The 20,036-nt window shown below is 42.5% G+C and overlaps 1 protein-coding gene across 4 annotated transcripts in view; it reads left to right on the top strand.

Moving 5' to 3' along the window:
• The first annotated feature begins 333 nt into the window (after window positions 1-333).
• The window catches only part of UPF3A (UPF3A regulator of nonsense mediated mRNA decay), a 57,165-nt gene continuing 37,462 nt past the window's right edge, over window positions 334-20,036 (top strand). The window contains exons 1-3 of one of the 4 annotated variants that reach the window (XM_054010874.1): window positions 334-543; window positions 2,125-2,231; window positions 16,481-16,587. In XM_054010874.1, coding sequence (XP_053866849.1) covers window positions 349-543; window positions 2,125-2,231; window positions 16,481-16,587 — 409 coding nt within the window. In that variant the 5' untranslated portion in view covers window positions 334-348. Of the gene's footprint in view, window positions 544-2,124; window positions 2,232-6,894; window positions 7,287-16,480; window positions 16,588-20,036 lie in introns of those variants that run through there. The other 3 variants (XM_054010858.1, XM_054010850.1, XM_054010866.1) reach the window with 3 other exon arrangements.

Genomic DNA, 20,036 nt, shown 5'->3' with positions numbered 1-20,036 from the left:
GCCGCAGGGCTGGTGCGGCACCGGGACAAAAACGTGGTGCAAGTTCAGACTCTACTGCCCTTCGCAGCCCGGCTCTGCAGCAGCGCTTCGCGCCAGGCCCGGTGCACACGGGGCAAGCGCGGCTCCGGGGGGTGCAAAGGGCCTGGGAGCCCGGGCAGGGTGGGGCGAGCCCGGGACTGCAGCCGCCGCCCCCTGCCCAGAGCTCAGCGCTGCTCCAGCGGCCCACGGGGCGGCGGCCCCTCGCTCTAGTTCCCCCCCCTTCTGCCCCTTGGGCTAAAATCTCGCGAGATTCTGCTCGGCACGGGGGGGGCGGGTCTCGCGAGGTGTCGCGGCGGCGGCGGCGGTTGCATGAGGTCGGAGCGGGAGGCCGGGCCGGGGCTGGCGCGCGGGGGCGGCCGGGAAAAGCGGCCCATGGAGACCCCGCTCCGGCGGGAGTCACCGCGCCGGGAGCCCGAGACCCCCCCGCCGCCCCCGGGCCCGCCTCCGCCGCCTCACCCGGCCCTGGGCAGGCCGCGGGAGGAGAAGAGAGCGGCGCTGAGCAAGGTGAGCGGCCGGCGCGTCAGCACCAGGGACAGCGCGCGGCGGGGCGGGGCGGGGCGGGGGTTGCCTGAGGGAGGGACATGGGGAGGGGCGGGAGCTTTGCCGGAGGAGGCGGGGGGAAGGGGGAGGGGGAGATGGGGACGGGGGGATGGGAGGATTTGCCTGGGGGAGGGGGGATGCGGAGGGGCGGGGGGTTTGCCGGGGGGGGAGTTGCCTATGGGAATGGGGAGCGGGGACGTGCCTGAGCAGGGGAGGAGTGAGGGGGCTTTGCGTGGGGGAGGAGAGCAGGGAAGGGGCGGAGACAGGGATGACGGGCTTGGGGGGTGCAGTGGTACCACGGTGGTAGTGCACCTCACTGAATGATTGGCAGAGGTTCCAGGACGTCTTGTGAGACTCTACCCGGAATGGGGGGGGGAGGGGGGAGGTAGGTTTTATATTCCAAAGATTTCGCATAGTGTTTAGCAGGTAACATGGTTTGTGGCTGGAGCACGCTCGGTGCCTCAATTTGCCCATCTGTGAAATAAGAATAAGGATATTGATCCACTTTTTTAAAATGACAGGTTTCAGAGTAGCAGCCGTGTTAGTCTGTATCCGCAAAAAGAACAGGAATACTTTTGGCACCTTAAAGACTAACAAATTTATTTGAGCATAAGCTTTCGTGGGATGTGGGGGATGTAGCCCACGAAAGCTTATGCTCAAATAAATTTGTTAGTCTCTAAGGTGCCACAAGTACTCCTGTTTTTTTTTTTTAAATGATTTGCGTTACAAGCAATATCACTGCAAATCTGCTTGCCTGTTCACATTTTGTGAGTTAAAAATCAAGATGACAAATGCTGTGGCAGAGGAGTAGGGAATTTTCCCCGGGGAAGGAGTCCCAGCAAAGTACCACAACATAAACTTTGCTATTTTTTTTATAAAACATCTTTCCTCTAAGCACTTTACAAGCAATTCTCACAAAATTCCTTACAAATAGGGAAACCGCAGCACAGAAAGGCTGTCTGACTTGCTGAAAGTGAGACAGTGAGTGAGAGCTGGGAACAGAACACATGAATCCTGACCTCTCATTTCCCTGCTCTACACATTTGACAGCACTCCATCCGTGTGTTTTTCATGCAAATTGTGTCCCTCCCTGTTTTATGGAATTAAATGGTACAAGACATTAGGTCACATATAGTACGTGTTATTCTTGCAACAAAAGTGTTTTGAGAAAGTTACTTCATGTTAAATCATTTTATACAGAGAGAATTATGTATTTTGTATATTTAGTGACTTTATTTGATTTTACATAATTTGTTAATATATTTTATATTCAGCTCAACTATAGTTGCTTCTAAACTCTCTGTTAAAAGATTTCAGTTGTCCTACAATTATATTACATGTGTTAGCTATCATTCCCTCATCTGTATGTGACAGAAACTCCATCCCAGTGCAGGAGTATATGGTAAGACTGGATCCCATTGAAATTCGTAGTTCTAGAGAGAGTTTTCAGAAAGATGCAATGTAGTTTGTTTACAATTTTGGCAATATTTAAATATTTAGATTAGTACTAAATGAGTCTTCACTTTTAACTATGTTACTTTACAGGTAGTTATTCGCCGGCTTCCTCCTAGTCTAACCAAGGAGCAACTGGAAGAGCAGCTACATCCACTACCCGCCCACGATTATTTTGAATTTTGCACTGCTGATCCCAGGTGAGGAGGAGCTGTTTATCAGCCCTAAGAAGGAAAGAGGTACTTTCTATGAGTTTGTAAGCAACCTATTTCACTAAGGGCTTGTCTACACTTAGCAGGGGATCAATGCACGGTGATCGATGCATTGGCGGTCAATTTAGCGGGTCTAGTGAAGACCCACTAAATCGACTGCAGCTCGCTCTTGCGTCGACTCCTGTACTCCACTGGATCTAGAAAAGTAAGGGGAGTCGATGGGAGAGGATCTCCTGTCAACATTGCGTAGTGTGGATCCCGCAGTAAGTAGATCTAAGCTACGTCGACTTGAGTTACGCTATTCACGTAACTCAAAATGCATAGCTTAGATCGACTTTTCCCTGTAGTGTAGACAAGGCCTCAGGTACCCTGGGTATAGTCACATAACAAATTTATATTTTGCGTATATGAAGCCTTTATCTTTTTTGGTTTAGTTAGGTAGGTATATTATTATATATATTTATATATATATATTATAAACTATTTTCACTGGTGAACTAGAACAGAGGTCTTCCTAAACTTCTTGTACACCTTGTGTGACTTATTCTCTTTCTTGGTGTTGAGCTGGGCAAATACTACAGCCATTTTTCCACAAGTATTCATTTGAATTTAAAATGAATTAACTTCTTCATTGTTCACATCTCATTGCTTTCTACAGGCTTTCAAGCAATCAAGTTTTATTCACATGGATGTTCACAAAAAGCTAATCTTAAATTTACACACCTGAGCACTCAAGGATAGCATCCTGTTTCATTTATAGATTCCAAGCCCAGAAATGACTTCCTGAAAAACACTTCCTGTATTGTGACTCCTGTATAACACAGGCCACAAAATAATTCCTAGAACATATCTTTTAGAGAAACATCCAATCTTGATTTAAAAATTGTCAGTGATAAAGAATCCCACTATGACCATGGTTAAATTGTTCCAGTAGTTAATTATTCTCACCTTTAGGAATTTACACCTTATTTGCAGTTCTAATTTGTCTAGCTTCAGCTTCCAGCCATTGGATCATGTTATACCTTTTGAAGAGTCCATTATTAAATATTTGTTCCCCATATAGATGCTTCCCGATTGTAATCAAGACATCCCTTAACCTTCTCTTTGTTAAATTGTTTGAACTCTTTGAGTCTTTCACTATAAGGCATGTTTTCTAGTCCTTTAATAATTTTTGTGGCTCTTTTCTGAACCCTCTTCAATTTATCAATATCTTTCTTGAATTTTGGGCACCAGAACTGGACACAGTATTCCAGTAGCAGTTGCACCAGTACCGAATATAGAAGTAAAATAACTGCTTTGCTGCTATGTGAGATTCCCTTGTTTATGCCTCCCAGGACTGCATTAGCTTTTTTGGCCAGTGTCACATTGGGAGCTCATGTTCAGTAGATTAACCACCATGACCAAAAATCTTTTTCAGAGTCATTGCTTCCCAAGGTAGAGTTCCCCATCCTGTAAGTATGGTCTACATCAGGGATCGGCAACCTTTGGTACATGGCCTGTCAGGGAAATCTGCTGGCAGACCGGGTCGGTTTGTTTACCTGCAGCGTCCGCAGGGTTGGCCGATCGCGGCTCCCACTGGCCACTGTTCGCTGTTCCAGGCCAATGGGTGCTGCGGGAAGTGGCGGCCAGCACATCCCTCGGCCCGCGCCGCTTCCCGCAGCCCCCATTGACCTGGAACAGCGAACCACAGCCAGTGGGAGCTGCAATCGGCCAAACCTGCAGACACTCCAGGTAAACAAACTGACCCGGCCCACCAGTGGAGTTCCCTGACAGGCTGCGTGCCAAAAGTTTCTGATCCGTGGTCTACATCCTTTGTTCCTAGATGTATACGTTTACATTTAGATATGATTAAAACACATATTGTTTGTTTGTACCCAGTTTACCAAATGATCCAGAGCTCTCTGAATCAGTGACCTGTCCTCTTCATTATTTACCACTCCCCTAATTTTTGTGTCATCTGCAAACTTTATCAGTGATGATTTTATGTTTTTTTCCAGGTCATTGATAAAATTGTTAAATAGTGTACGGCCAAGAACTGATCCCTGTGGGACCACACTGGAAACATACCCTCTCAGTGATGATTCCCCATTTACAGTTGCATATTGAGAGTTATCAGTTAGCTAGTTTCTAATCCATTTAATGTGTGCCATGTTAATTTTATATTGTTCTATTTATTTAATCAAAATGTTGTGTGATACCAAGTCAAATGCCCTATAGAAGTTTAAAGTACTTTACATCAACCCTATTATCTTTATTAACCAAACTTGTAATCTCATCAAAAATGTATCAAGTTAGTTTGGCAGGATCTATTTTCCATAAACCCATGTTGATTTGCAATAATAACATTATTCTCCTTTGATCCTTTATTAATCAAATCTACTATCACCCACTTCATTATCTTACCCAGGATTGATGTCAGGCTGACAGGCCTATAATTATCTGGGTCATCCCATTTACCCTTTTTAAAAATTGGCATGTTTGTGTTCTTCCAGTCTTCTGGAACTTCCCCAGCGCTCCAAGACTCATTGAAAATCTACGTTAACATCCAATATATTAGTAATTATTTCATTAGCAATTTCAAAAACAATTAAAATAAGAACGTTAACTAACAAAGAATATAAAATGAGGTTGCTAATGCTTTTATTTAATATGCATGGTGCCATAAATGTTAAGACAACATTCACTGGCTAACAAAACAAATTTCAGAAAGGGAGGAAATGTACAATTAATGCAACCCAAACACCTTTAACATTGTCGGGAAGCAATGGTACATGGATATGTATCCTAAATTAATAGAGTGTGCAGTGTATAGCTGTGCATATCTGACATTTTCTTCTTAGAGAATTGTCTATAGCAGATCCAAACTAATGGCATGTCTGCACCTCTGGTTATAACCCTGGAACTGCTTATTGGCAATGACTGTTGGAGCGCTGAGCCCCTCAGACATTGAACCACCAACTGAGCCTACAAAGAGGGGAAATAGTTCCCAACTGCCAAATTTCCTTTCCATAATCTCACTTGTGTGGTTGCTCCAGACTTGTAATTTTTTATTTATAGCAGTTTAAGACAGTTTTAATTAGTTAAGTGATAGATTTCCTGTAAGTTAATATAGAGTAGTTTTGTTATTTTCAGTTATTTAGTCTGTCAGTCTAGGCTGTTCATACGGCAACCTGGAGTTGGGCAGATACTGAAAAAAACAAGGATTCAAGCTCACTCTATCTGTAATGGATCAGCACTCTTAAGTGCCTGCATGTGTAGAAGTAGGACGCTCTGTCGGCTCCTGTTCAGCCTGTGCTGCCCTTTCCAGTAGATAATGGAAAAATAACAAAGGCAGATTGTAACTTCTTCTCCTAAAAGAGTTTCTCTGTTTTCAATGGATTTGTTTGTCTGCCAGGAAATGTTCCAAGCAGTTTGATGGGCCAAGGCACTTAAGTCTGGGGCACAAGTCTTTAGGGAGCCATCATTCCTAGAAAGATTAGACAACTCAAAGCAGGTCAAAGATTTAAAGTTTATTTTTCTCTCCTCGCATTCATGCAAATAAATATTTTTTGTGCAGAAAGACCTAATTGTGAAGGCTAGCGTCTGATCTTTGTCTGGCTTATTTAACTGCCTGTGTGCCAGGACTTTGGTGAGGGTTTTGCAAACTCTGTCATATGCTGTGTCAATCATTCTCCTCTCCAATATAGAAAATAACAACATATATAACAGACCATGTGGTTTACGTGACCAACACAGCTTTAATTTTGAGTATTGAGCACCAAACCATCAAAATTGTCAAGTAAATGTGAACAGCACTTAAATAGGAAAAAGTTACATTTTGTTTATGGACGTTGCATATGTTGAAAAAGAGACTAAATAGATTGAGTAAATTATTTAGTGTGAACTATTTTCTCAGCTGTAGGGCTTGCAATACCCTCATGACTTGCTGATACTGCTGTCCCCATTCATGTATCTCTGAAGAGGCAGATCATTCTGTATTGGTGGAAGAAAGATGAGGGCACACTTAAATCACTTTATAAAATTCATCTGCTTTAAAAAATACTCTTGACAATTAAGTAAAGCAAAAAGTACAAAGAAAATAAAACTGCATTTTCAAATGTTATTTGGTTACTACATTTTGAGGTGTTGAAATCTGTGAATACATAATTATTAGAAAATAGAGAAAATTAACACTGAAGACTCTGACATCTGTTACGTGGGATGTCAGATTTTTTTTTATGCTTCCTTGATCCTTTTAGTAAACGAATGGTCTGTAGGGGTGGACTGTGAGGCATTTTTTCCCTCTGTGATTTGTATTCAGATTCTGTGCTCAGTCATCAGTGCTCATTCCTTTATTTTGCTTCTTATCCTCCTATGGTTAATCTGCTTTGTTAGCAACATATCACAATTTCTGAATGAGTTATATTGCTATAAGGTTCATGTGGATACATCCCCATTTGAATTAACTGTACTACTTCAGGTAATCATCCCACTGATATCCCACACTCATTGTTTCACAGTGGACTGGTTTGTCTGGTTACCTGTGCATTCTCCAATGCACTGGGGTCATCTTGATTAGCTATCCCCCCATGGTTTCATTGCTGACACACCCAAAGCCCATCTAAAAGGAGCAAATTCAGTTTCATCTTTCCAGCAGTCACTGAAATGCAAAGATCTATAAGTGGTGAGCAGATCAAAAACAGGAAAAGGAGCACTGTCAGGACACATGCCAGTGCCACACCAAAGTGCTGCAGCAGATTTACAAAAACACCAAAGACAAAATCAAAATCCCAGTGCACATGCCTGCTGTGAAGAGCTGAATCAGATTTTTGCCATAGAGGCCACCACAAAACCCCAGTATACGTTGGACAGTTTGGCCACAATCTGCAGCGAGCCAGGCATGCCTTCAGAAACCCCACAGGAAGCCTTGAATCCCCAGGCAGGAGAAGATTCCTCTAGACAACCAAGATTTCTTCAGCACTCCTTCCAGCCAGCAGGAGACTCAGTCAGAGATGCCTCCCCAGTGCCCAGCCAGAGACAATATGGCAGAGGGGACCTTATCCAGTAAGTATTAAGCAGTTGTCAGTCCCATTAATGCCTGTTTAGGGAGATTTGGAAAACTTTCTTCGGGATACTGACTGTGCCCTGTCATGTCTGGCAGATATTGTCACAGCAGAGGATGGACATGTCTGCCCCTACGCAGCACCCGTTGGCCTCCACTTGCTTGGCTTTTCTCCAGCCCCTGCAGCATGCTCAAAATGGCACATAAGACAGAAAATTCAACAGTTAAAAGTGGATTTTTTAATCCCAAAAATATTTAATCCCATGCCCATAGACCAAAACATGTATCGCCCCTTTTTCCCATGCTGCTTGATGTTTCTTGCTCCTCAACCACCTCTGCTTCCTCTCCCTGCTTTTCATTCTTGTGGTGCAGAAAAAGATAGTGGCCCTGCAGCTGTGAAAAAAAAATGAAAAAGACAAATGCATTGCATCTTAGTCAGTTTTATTGTAGCAAAACAAAAAGCAAGAAATACACCAGTAGAAAATGCATGTAAGCCACAGTTTTGTCATTGCCCTGAGCTTTTTTAGATTTTAAGATTTTCATACATGTAAAATTAAACATGTTAAATGGGCCATTTGAGATTACAGAGGCTGTTTTAAGTCTTTTATGTTGCATAGACTCTGTAAAGTATTTGTGATTTGCAGGTGTTACAAAAGGATCTTTTCATCAAGCACTCATTTATTGCAGTATAATTACATTGCTAAAACCATTGTTACCAGGACATGCCTCACAGCTGCAAAATTCTATATTTTTTTAAAGCACACTTTGCTCTCACCCATTGGTATGATAAATGAGAATTGTAGACAAAGATAGCAATTTAGTTTGGCAAGCATTTGACAAGGCGCTGCTTGCTTCTTAGGGCCACCCATCTAGGTAGTGTTTCCCTTCCATTAAGCAACAGTTTGAGGGGGCACCATCCAGGCATGTAGCATGTTGCATATTTTCTCAGTTGTCCCTTTACCTTTCTGCACAGGACCCATCTCTGCCTCTTAAGAATACACCTCAGGATAATATTCCCCATTTAAGGATAGCCCCCAGGGGTGTACATGCAATTACTAGCCTATTCCTTGGGGAACCCTACTCTCCATTCTTCTCACCCCCTAAAAATTGTATAAGGGGTCATTTAAAGGGTATCTCTTCACCATGGTGTAGAGATCTGATCTGATCTGAGGCAAACTAACTTAAATTGTCTTACCATCTTCTACCATGCCAGGCCAGACAATGGAGTTCCAAAATTGATAATTTGTCCCAGAAGCGCAGTAGATATCCCACAATCCAACACGATAAGCAAGCCATACTGCACTGAGTATTGAACAGTGTATCCTGGGATACCTGCCCAGAATGCTGTTCACTTTTTTCCAAAAAGTGTGATACTGTGTGAATGCTACAATTCACAAAAGAAGTAGATTAAACCACTTCACACAAAGCAGTGTTGATGCACTCTTTTAGTTTAGTTATAACTATAATTATAGTAACAGAGAGTCCTGTGGCACCTTTAAGACTGCCAGATGTATTGCAGCATAAGCTTTCGTGGGTGAATACCCACTTCGTCAGACGTCTGACGAAGTGGGTATTCACCCACGAAAGCTTATGCTCCAATACATCTGGTGGTCTTAAAGGTGCCACAGGACTCTCTGTTGCTTTTTATAGATCCAGACTAACACGGCTACCCCTCTGATACTATAATTATAGTGAAGAAAACTATGTTAAAAAGTGTCCCCTGTAGACAGGGCCTAAGGGCCCAATCCGGTGGGTTTTTGAGTGGCTCTTGAAAAGCACCTAAGACCCTTAGAGTAGAACACATTTTGCAGAGCTTCCAAAGGACAATGGCTATTTTGGGGTTGATAGGGTTAGTATACTTTTGATCACCCAGAAGTTAATAATATCCCAAATTCTTCACTGCCTTGCACCTTATGTGGTCATTTATACGCATGCAAAGTGAAGGTCTTATAGATATATAATGCTATCAATTCAGAATGACCAATTCTAAATTTATAGCTCCTTTTCACTCATACACTTTACATATTATAAATGATCACACAAAGTGCAAGGCAGCACATAATTTGGTCCAGTTTATTTTAGCTTGACATCACAGAGTATGTGCACAATCGTCAAATTTTGTTCCTCAACTATATTTTAGTATGTGCATGGATGGGGGAATTTATTTCAGACTCCATAATGTGTGGGGAAAGTGGTTCACAAGAGCAGAAATGCAAAAAAATTGACAGTTAATGTTCCTGTCACATCAGGCCACAAGGAGGAATCCCTTCATTTTCTGACTAATATCTGTGGTAAAATTGTTGTAGGAATCTTGGCGATGAGTCTTCTCACTTTTGTGGTTTTGTGTTATTTCACTGTAGGTTGTGGAGGTTTTTTTTGTAAAATATACAAACCAAATGTTTCTATTCCCCCCCAGCCCTTCTGAACTCCAGTCTGTGACCCCACAGCAGCCCCATGTGCCCCCAGTGTCTATCTCCCCATATTCTGACCTGTGCCTCCTGTCCTGGCCCCACGTGGAGGGTGCTGTGAGGAACACAGCCTCTTCTCTTCCCTATCTGCAGCTGGGGCTGGCCCAGGAGCAGCTGCTCTCTCTTCTGTTGCCACAGCGGCCCCTGATGGGCAAAAGGCATAATTGCAGCACCTTTCTGCAGGGAAAAAAATTCTGCATAGCACATAAATTCTGCTTGTGCACAGTGACGCAGAATTCCCCCAGGAGTAACTATGAGGCACCTCACAAGGGGAGTATAAAGTGGAAAGCTTGATAGCTTTCACATCTCTCACATTTCCCAGAGTACAACAGTGATCCCAAACTGGCTGGCCCTACCTCTCTGATTCACCTCCTAGAAATTAAATATCTTGGGTTTGTCTGTGGAAATGGCTTCATTTGAGGAATGAACCCACAATTGCTAAGTACTCTCATAGCCATACTTATTTATTGTAATAAACCAACTATAGCTAGGGGAGAATCCCACTTTGATAGTGGAACTTTGCACACATGTTTTTGCATTTTTGTGTGCTGTGAGTGGTGATTTTGGTCCATAATATTTAAAAGATTTTATTACTGTAAATCTTGTGGCTACACTGGATCCCTTCAAAACAGGCAAGATAATTTTTGATGTCTGTACTTTCCAGAATACAAAATTCTATCCATTCTGGTAGTCATATATTTAACCTCTGCTAACAGCAATAATAAATGCTTAATGTAAAATAAAATTCACCGTTTTAAATGTTTGACTCAATTGTGAAGTGTATTCAATCTAACAAATATAAGTGTAAAAGGACAGAAAAATATTGCTGTTTCATGTGTCGGGGGGAAATAGATTGTGGTGCCAAAGCAAGTGGAAAACATCTGCTACTGAAATATTAGGGGTTTAGAAATGTTTCTGAGAGAATAAATATTTCTGATTTTCTATTCTCTTTTACAATGGTTACTGTTCTGTGTCAAGATTCCTGATATTTTATAGGTAATAAGTGCCTGATCCTATAAAGTGCTGAGCACCTTCAACTCCCATGTAAAGTAAGTGGAAATTGAGGATGCTCTTTACAGGATCAGGACCTAAAAATGGCAAAAAATATTTTTCTTTTCTGCAAACAGTGGAGTACTAGTCCTAAATTCATACACAAAACCTGCATTAATCGGAGTTGTAACCATCATCTGCTTCCAGAGATGTTTGGCAGTTGGTCCAAATGCATGCAAATCAGAGGCACAGCAGTTTCCTTAAGGGACAGAAAAAGATCTATAGTTCTCCCTTCAGTTACACTCCTAATTTTTTTTTTTTTTTTAACAATATGAAATTACAAGAATTTAAGGGATAAGGAAATAAGCATGAAATTGCTCTAATTTTTTCCACATCTGATGTATTCAAAGAAGCCTGTTTCTGCTTCATCTGTCCTAGTGTATTTCTTTAATAGTTGAAATTGTTTATAAAAATACATTAAACATGTTTTTCAGTTTTGCCAGACAGTAATTTTTCTTGGATGCACAATTAATTTTTGGCATGTCTCGAAAGAACTTCATTTATTTAATTAAGAATTTTATTAACAGATTCATTTTTCTTAGACTAACATTGTCTTTAATTCCAGCATTTCTGCTTTGGCAGCAAAGAGCAACAAGCAGGAGTACTTGATATGAGCAGTTTAATTATGCAATCAAGTTAATCTCTAATAAATACTAAAATAATTTAGGCCTCAGTTCAGTTGAGCACCTAAGCGTGTGCTTAACATGAAACACATGAGTACTCCTACTGAGATGACCAAGCACAGAGGAGAGAGCCCTCTGCTTCCTGGGAGGTGACAGTTATCCAAAAGTTTTGCTGGTTGCTCCAGCCATTAGCAGCACACACACACAGTGCCTGTGAGATCTCAACTTAAATGTTCCTCTAATGTCAAATCACAAATCCTTTCTACTTATAAAGTAAACAAACCCAAGTTAATTTAACGATATTTTTTCTTACTCTATTCTATATGCATATTGAAATATGTCTAAAAAAGCATTGACGGTTTCTCATTGAAATCAATGGGAGAGAAACTCATTCTATGAGTACAGCCTTTTCACATGGTCATGGCTACCTCCGTATAGTACACTCAGTACCATCCACTTGCATAGAAATGTTGAAACTTTCATCAATATCATTCAATTAATATTTACTTTTATAGATAAAATACATTTTACAGATATAAATCTATATGTCATTAACACTGTTTCCATTAGACTCATGTCTTTCATTGAGTTATAAGTATAACATTTTTTAATTTATATATAAATTGAGAAATTTTTCAGTTTAAGATCCCATTGGAATTAGTGCCCTTTAGAAATGCTAGATAATGAACATTTCATATACAGTAAATGAGTATCCATCCCAATAGCTCTGTCTAATTCAGAAGGATCAGAAAAATTCTCCTTCGAGTTTGAGTCCTCATGAATCCCACTCTAGCTGTACGTGTCCTCACGTACATAAGATTGGAATCTTTAAAAAGCAGTGTCTGTTGGACCACACCTGCACTGTGCATGCCTTTGTGCCCCACACCCGAGACATAAAGAGCAGAGTAACTGCACCTGTCCTTCCTTTCCCCCTTACTGTGTGGGGGCAGTGAAACAGAACAAGAGGTGTCCCGCTACCATTACTGGAATCTGCTTCAGTCTTGAATTAGCTGGCTGATTAGGGTTAGCACTCAACTTTAAATTTTCCGCACTATTATTTTAGTACCATCATAACAACAAAAAATGTAAAAACCCCTGAATTTAATTTTTCCCTCTATGCAATACAAAATGGTGGCATCAAAGCGCTCGAGCTTCAAACCGTGTCCCTCCTGTGATAGTCTAATTCCACTCACAGATAGCTACAGTCATTCTCTATTTTGTCTCACTGAGAGCCATATGTCAGACTGGTGCCCAATGTGTTGTTCATTCTCAACAAGAACAAAGTTTAGGGCCATGTGTCTGAATAATCCATGAGAAGAAATTCAGATCCTGAAGAGCAAGGATCAACTTCCAGGATGAATCCAACCTCTTCTAAGTCTCTGTCAGCCAATGTCTCTGCCAGCTGGTGTGCGGCATCTAAGGTTGGAACTGGCATACATGCTTGGCACCATCAGGCAAGGAACTGGCATCAAATACCACCTCAGTACTGATTACCACCTCAGCACCAAAGACTGATACTGCCTCTTCAACAAGGCGAGAAAGGCCCAAACACCGGGATAAGCATGGTTCTCAGCACTTATCTCTTTCTTTCCATAAGAAGAGGCAGAAACCGTTGGAATATCATACGGGCAGATCTGGATGACCTTGAAGCTTGGAACAACAGAAACGGGATGAAATTTAATAGTACGAAGTGCAAGGGTCATGCACTTAGGGTCTATAAGAATTTCTGGTACAAGCTGGGGGCTTATCACTTGGAAGTGACAGAGGAGGAGAAAGACCTGGGTTTGTGGGTCAATCACAGGATAACTATGAGCCACCAATGTGATGCAGCTGCGAAAAAGGCAAATGTAGTCCTAGGACGTATCAGGCAAGGCATTTCCAGTAGAGATAGAGAAGTGTTAATTCCATTGTACAGGGTACTGTTAAGACCTCCTTTGGAATACTGTTTACAGTTCTGGTCATCCTTGTTCAAGAAAGATGAATTCAGACTAGAATTCAGAGAAGAACTACTAAGACAATCAGAGGAATGGAAGGCCTGTCTTATGGGAGGAGACTGAAAAAGCTTGGTTTGTTTAGCCTAGCAAGAAGAAGGCTGAGTGAAGATATGGTTGCTCTATATAAATACGTTGGGAAGGAGGGTAAACAGCAGGGAGGATGAAGAGCTATTTAAGCTAAAGGTGTTGACACAAGAATATTGGGTATAAACTTCAGAGCTCCAGCTGGTTACCTGCAGGGCTCAGAAAAGGATTTTCCCCCAAGTTAATTGTGTCTCATTTATTTGCTTTTATTTATTTAGTTAGTTAGTTATTGTCTCCTTCCTCTGATGCATGCAAGATGGCCCCAGCTACCATGGCTGTTCAATCCAATTTCAGTCCTTACCCTCCGGGACCCTTCTCATGAAAATCAGCTGAAGGAAAAAGTGACTTCTCTGCTTTTGTAGGACCGCAGAGGAGTTTCTGCTGGAGTGGCGGGGAGAAGCTTCTACTCCCAATATATCTTTATCCCCCCCTCAAAAAGGGATCCTAACATAGACCTAAGAAGATTGAACAAATACATGAACTGTTTTAGATTTAGGATGGTAATGCTTGCCTGCATTGTCCCTTCCCTTCGGGTTCAACACTGGTTCCTGGCTCAGCTTACAAGATACGTGCTTCAATATTGCCATTGACCCAACCCACAGGAAGTATCTGTAATTCACAGTAGGACCCCATCACTATCAATACAAAGTTCTACCGTTAGGTCTCTCCATATGACCAAGAGTCTTCACAAAATGCCTAGCTGCACTGGCAGCACGTCTGAGGAGACAGGGTATTCTTATGTACCCATATGTAGATGATTGGCTGATCCAAGGTAGGGCCCATCAGGAAGTTGCCACAGCTCAGCTCTGAATTATGTCCTTCTTTTATTCAGACAGCTGGGTCTCTTGGTCAGTTATGAAAAATCATCTCTCAACCAACCAGAAACAATAAAGTTTATAGAAGCCTTAATTGACTCCAAATCAGCTAAAGCATATGTTTCAGAAGACAGATTTATTTATCTTCAGATGATAATTACCAGTATCAAATTGACGCCATCAACTACAGTAAGAAACTTCCTCAGACTTTTGGGCCATGTGTCAGCTTGCACAGATGATGATGCTAGCCAGACTTCACCTACATCTATGACAAGGGTGATTAAGGTTGATGTATCACCTTGCAAGACATCAAGTGAACATGCGGGTTGTTGTTCCTATACACATTTTATCAGCACTGAACTGGTGACCCCAAGAATGTTCAGAGCCGGGTGCCCTTCTCTGCCCCTCCTACTCAGACATTGATCACAGATGCATCAGGTACAGGTTGAGGCACACGCCTGGATCACCTCCAGATACAAGGGACTTGGTTTCAAAAGGATATGACTCTTCACATAAATGTTCTAAAATTATGAACAATCAGAATAACTTGCATGGCGTTCCTGCCTGTTCTACATAATTCCACAGTGCAGTTCCTCACAGTCAACACATCTGCAATGCACTATATAAAGAAGCAAGAAGGTGCCTTTTAATCACCTCTATGTCAGGAGGCAATCAAGTTATAGACATGATGTCAACAACATGGTATTACCCAAGTTGCTTTTTATCTGCCAGGAGTCAGAAATAACCTAGTAGACTTCCTAAGCAGACAGTTTATCACTACCCACAAGTGATGTCTGAAGAGCTCCGTCATCAAGCCAATATTTCTCTGGTGGGGAAATCTCATTATAGAATTGTTTGGCACCAAAGCTAATACAAAATGCCCAGCCTTTTCTTCTGAGGAGGCATGGACCTGGGATCACTGCAAAACAGCTTCCTCATACCATGGGGTCAAGACCTCATGTATGTACACATTTCCACTGATTTGCTTGAGTACAGTCAGGCAAGGTGCAGTTGCACTGATCCTGATAGCTCCATATTGGCAAAGACAAGTCTGTCTAATTGTAATGGTCAGGGTGTAAGCTGCTGAGCCAATAGTGTCCGTTGGGCTGGGGTTGAAGGCAGGAGACAAGACTAGTTACCAAGCCAAGTCAGGAGACGGAATACTAGGGTCAGACTTGGGGCGGTACTTCCTGTGGTGCCTAAACCTCCAGTAATTGTTAGTTGCTGCTTTACTCTCCACCGATGATGTGGATATTACAGCCTGCCCTTCAGCCCCACTTTTTCATAGTCCTCCTTATTTGGGATTCTGAATTGGTGGCAGAACTGTGGGATGGTTGCAGCAGCTCTGCTCATTATGCCCATGGCAGGGGGCTGGGGAGGCATGAGCACACGTAGGGCACAGGCACAGCCCCAGCACACACTGCTTTTTAAAAGATTTTGCTGTCACATGGATGGGGACCATGTGGGATCCCCAGAGATGACAACGTCTCAAAGAACACAGTTATTATCAGGTCAGTAACTCTTCATTCTTCCAGTGGAAATGTTTGGGTGTTGGCAATAACTGTAAATTACCTGCTGGATTTGTATGCAAGTCTGTTAAAAATATATCATTTTGTGTTTATTTTTATATGTCCCAGGATATATTCTTGCTGTTTATCAAAAGGTTTAATCTTTTTTTAAAGATGGATATCTGTAAAGACTCAAAGTGACAGTTTGGCAACTGCCAGTAAATCTAATCTCTCCCTCCCCAATATCAGCAGCAAAAGACTTCCTGAGCATGCTCAAGAAGTACCCAGTGGCATTGCCAATATCCGTAGCTTTTATGTCACCATCATAGAAAAGTGGGCCTAATGGCTCTAAGGGAGCACAGAATGGAAACACACACTCCAAGATTTGAAAAAAAGCGACATTTGTCTCCTAATTCAGAATTCAAACTCCAGAGTTGCCCGGATGAGGAATATCCTGGAAATCAATTCCGTTTTGCTTGGATCCTGTGATTTTGTAAGTGTGTGTGTAAAAGTTGCGTTCTGTGATATGCAGGTTTAATGCAATCATTTCACAAGGCAGATGAGAATTATGACAGGATTTTTCTAATTTTGCTTCTTTCTTCATTCCTGAACATGACAATAAATAACAGAAAATAAAATTGTTTCTTGTTCCAGTCTTTATCCTCATCTCTACTCAAGAGCATACATTAATTTTAGAAATCCTGATGACATCCTTCTTTTTAGAGATCGCTTTGATGGCTATGTCTTCATTGATAATAAAGGTTGGACTATTTATATTTTTAAAAAATCTCAGTGCAACCTGTTTATTACATATTTGATTTTTTTCTGGAATTAACATATATAAACCTGTAGCCTTTGTAGCACTTCTGGACAGTAAGTATTTTGGAAATCTTTACTCAGTATAAGTAGTTAATTACATACTAAAACAAATAGTTAAAAGAGCATCAAGATTGCAAAGTCAAACACTCAAAAGGTAAGAAATGACAGATTTAAATTTGCCTGTCAGTCTTAATTTGGCCCCTTTGTGAATATGATATTGTCTTTATTTACATGGTCACATACTGTTTTTTCCATAGGACTCCTGCCCCATTTGGCGCTTAAGATAGTGGTGCTCTCTGAGTGAGTAGCTCAGGGGTCAGCAACGTTTGGCACGCGGTTCGCCAGGGTAAGCACCCTAGCGGGTCGGGCCAGTTTATTTACCTGCTGACGCGGCAGGTTCGGCCGATCGCGGCACCCACTCGCCATGGTTCGCCGTCCCAGGCGAGAACCGGCGCGGGCGAGGGATGTGCTGGCCGCGGCTTCTCGCCGCCCCCATTGGCCCGGGATGGCGAACCACAGCCAGTGGGGGCCACAATCGGCTGAACCTGCCGCGTCAGCAGGTAAATAAACTGGCCCGGCCCGCTAGGGTGCTTACCCTGGCGAGCCGCGTGCCAAATGTTGCCGACCCCTGGAGTAGCTACTCAGTATTTTTTTTTTATCCTTATCATTCAGCGTGTGGTCACATGCCTTATTTATCACATCATCCAAACCCTATTAGTTTCCTCTTGAGCTTGTCTATGAAGCTCATCACCATAGTATCCGAGTGTTTCACAAACATGAATGAATTGAGCTTTACGATATGGCTGGGAGATAAGGTAGTATTATTTATCCCATTTTATGCATGGGGAATGGAGGCCAAGTCTCTACTACTTTTGGATGCCCAATTGGAGATGCTTATGGCCTGATTTTTCAGAGTACTTAGATTTTATTGCACTTTGTATGTTCAAAGCATAGTTCCTATTGGCTTCAGTTGCAGTTGTGACTGCTCAGCACTTTTGCAAATCAGACCTCAGGTGTCTCAAGGTGGGTACCAAGAAAATGAAGGGCACACAATTAGTGGACACCTGTGAAAAGCTTGGTTTAGGTGACTTGCCCAGTATCACTTAGGAACTTTGTGGTAGAGGCAGGGATAGAATTTATTTCTACAACTGCCTTAACTATTAAACCATCCTTTCTCTTCCTGCAGTCCCCTGCCTCTTTCAATACACTCCTTCCAAATTCGGCAACAAATAAGATGGGTCCTACAGACAACAACCTCAGTCACTGCACATCCCTCATTCATTCATTCATTCCATCCTGCACACTGAATGAGGCTGGGGGCCTGTGTATACAATAGTGTTTGATCCTGTTATTGAAGATTGGTATAAGGGGGTCAAATTAAGGTTGTACAGATAACATTGATTTTGGCATTTCCTAACTTTTGCATGCTTGACTGCAACCTTAATGATCTTGTAATTTAAGGTACATGTACGCTGCAGCTGGGAGTGTACGTCCCAGCTTGAGTACACAGACATGTGCTAGCTGTGCTTGAGCTAGTGCTCTAAAAATAGCAGTGTATCCAGGGGAAGCATGGGTGGCAGCTTGGGAAGCTGTCCAAGTACAGTACTCAGGGGGTCCAGGTGGGTTTGTATTCAGGCAGCTAGCCCCAGCTGCCGCCCATGCTACCCCTGGCGACACTACTATTTTTAGTGAACTAGCTCAAGCACAGCTAGTGCGTCTCTCTTCTCGAGCTGGGAAGCACACTCAAAGCTGTAGTGTAGACATACCCTTCGTTTTTTAATGTAGTTTTCTAGGTTTTTAAAAAAACAAACTGAAAAAAACAAAAATCCATTATGTGGAAACCATATTGACCTCCACATGGGTCATCAGCAGGAGTGGGACCTTTAGATCCACAGCACAGACCTCTACCACTTGATCTAACTGAGTAACTGGTAGTAATAGTGGGCTGTTATCCTGTGTATGGATCAGCCAGTAGAGAGGGATGAGACACTTAATTTGCCATTGGTTTTCTCGCTATTTGCTAGACAGCAAAGGAATGTTGAGATACAGAAATCCTGGGTTCAATTCCAGGGTCTGGAGAGAAGTGTCTTCTAGTGGTTAAAGACCCTTCATATACCTTTGCCCTCAGACTGTCCCTGTTTCCTGGTGCTCCGATCCTACTGCCCCTGTCTCCACTCTCTGTTCTTATTCCCCTCTTGAGTTCCTGTCCCTTTTTCCCTGTGCTTCTATTTACTCTCCTTCCTCTTTCCTATCTGCCCTGCCTCCCCTAGTTCCTGCCCCATCCCTCCCTCTGCTCCTAATTTCCTTCTCTTTTTCCACCTTTTCTATGGCTCTTGTCCCTGTCCTCACCTGTGCTTCTCTCTCCCCAACTGATACCCCTCCATTCTCCAATTCCTGTCCCTGTCCCACCTCTCCAGCTATTGCCATTGTCTCCTCTGCTCCCATTGTCCCCCATACACCCTCTGCTCCTATCTGCTCCTCCCCAGCTCTTGCCCTTGCCCCATCCTGGTTCCTCATCCCTACCCACCCTGCTGCATTAGAGTGAAGTTGTTTCCTCCTCATCCTTGCTGTCTGCATGCCATCAGGTGGAGCACTGAGAACACTGGAGAGACCATCTCTCTGCTCTCAGTTCTGGTGCTGGGTGACACAGTGGCCCTGGGAGAACAATTGCAGGGAAAGTCCTGCTCAACCCCTGCAGCCATGGGATAGAGCATGCTCACTTGGTGCGGTGGCACACATGCAGTCAGGTTGGCACATAGGAGCTGTCAGGGATAGAGCATGCTCAATGGAGACAAAATCTTTGGAGAATTTAGCTGCCAAACTCTGACAATTCTCTATTGAGCACGTACCAATTGAGATATTGTAGAGACTATTTTGCCAAATTTGGGGGAATTTTCACAAGGATGGCAAAAAGCACATTCCTGACACAAAGTTAACCCCCTGCCAAATTTCAAGTCCCTTCTCCAAAGTTGTTAGGGCTTCTCAACAAAACAGTTGTAAGAATATTTTAAACATGACAAAAATTGTATTTTTCCCTCAAGCCGGGTTTTCCAAACCTTTTTGGCAAGCCTCCATCTAGTTTCCAGTGAAGTTGGGCAACTTTTGAGTGAACGTGTGCAACTTTTAGGTGAACTTGTGCTGATTTATGGTTTTGAGTGGAAAAACAGGCAAAACTCAAAAGTTTCACATGGTTTTGACTCCAAAGAAATTCCATCTGTTTCATCTCAATTTTTCTTTAAGGTCTTTGGGTTTATTCTAACCCCATAGTTAGAGCAGAATTTATGGACTGAGAACCTATACAAGTGAAAACAAGAAGGAGGCTTGCACAAACCCATGTAAATTAAAATGACTGAGTTTCACATAGCTTTACATGTTTCTAGATTTAAATGGA

This window comes from Malaclemys terrapin, chromosome 1 (genome assembly GCF_027887155.1).
Source record: "Malaclemys terrapin pileata isolate rMalTer1 chromosome 1, rMalTer1.hap1, whole genome shotgun sequence".
Classification (NCBI taxonomy): Eukaryota; Metazoa; Chordata; order Testudines; family Emydidae; genus Malaclemys; species Malaclemys terrapin.
This window is presented reverse-complemented; position numbering and strand designations above follow the sequence as displayed.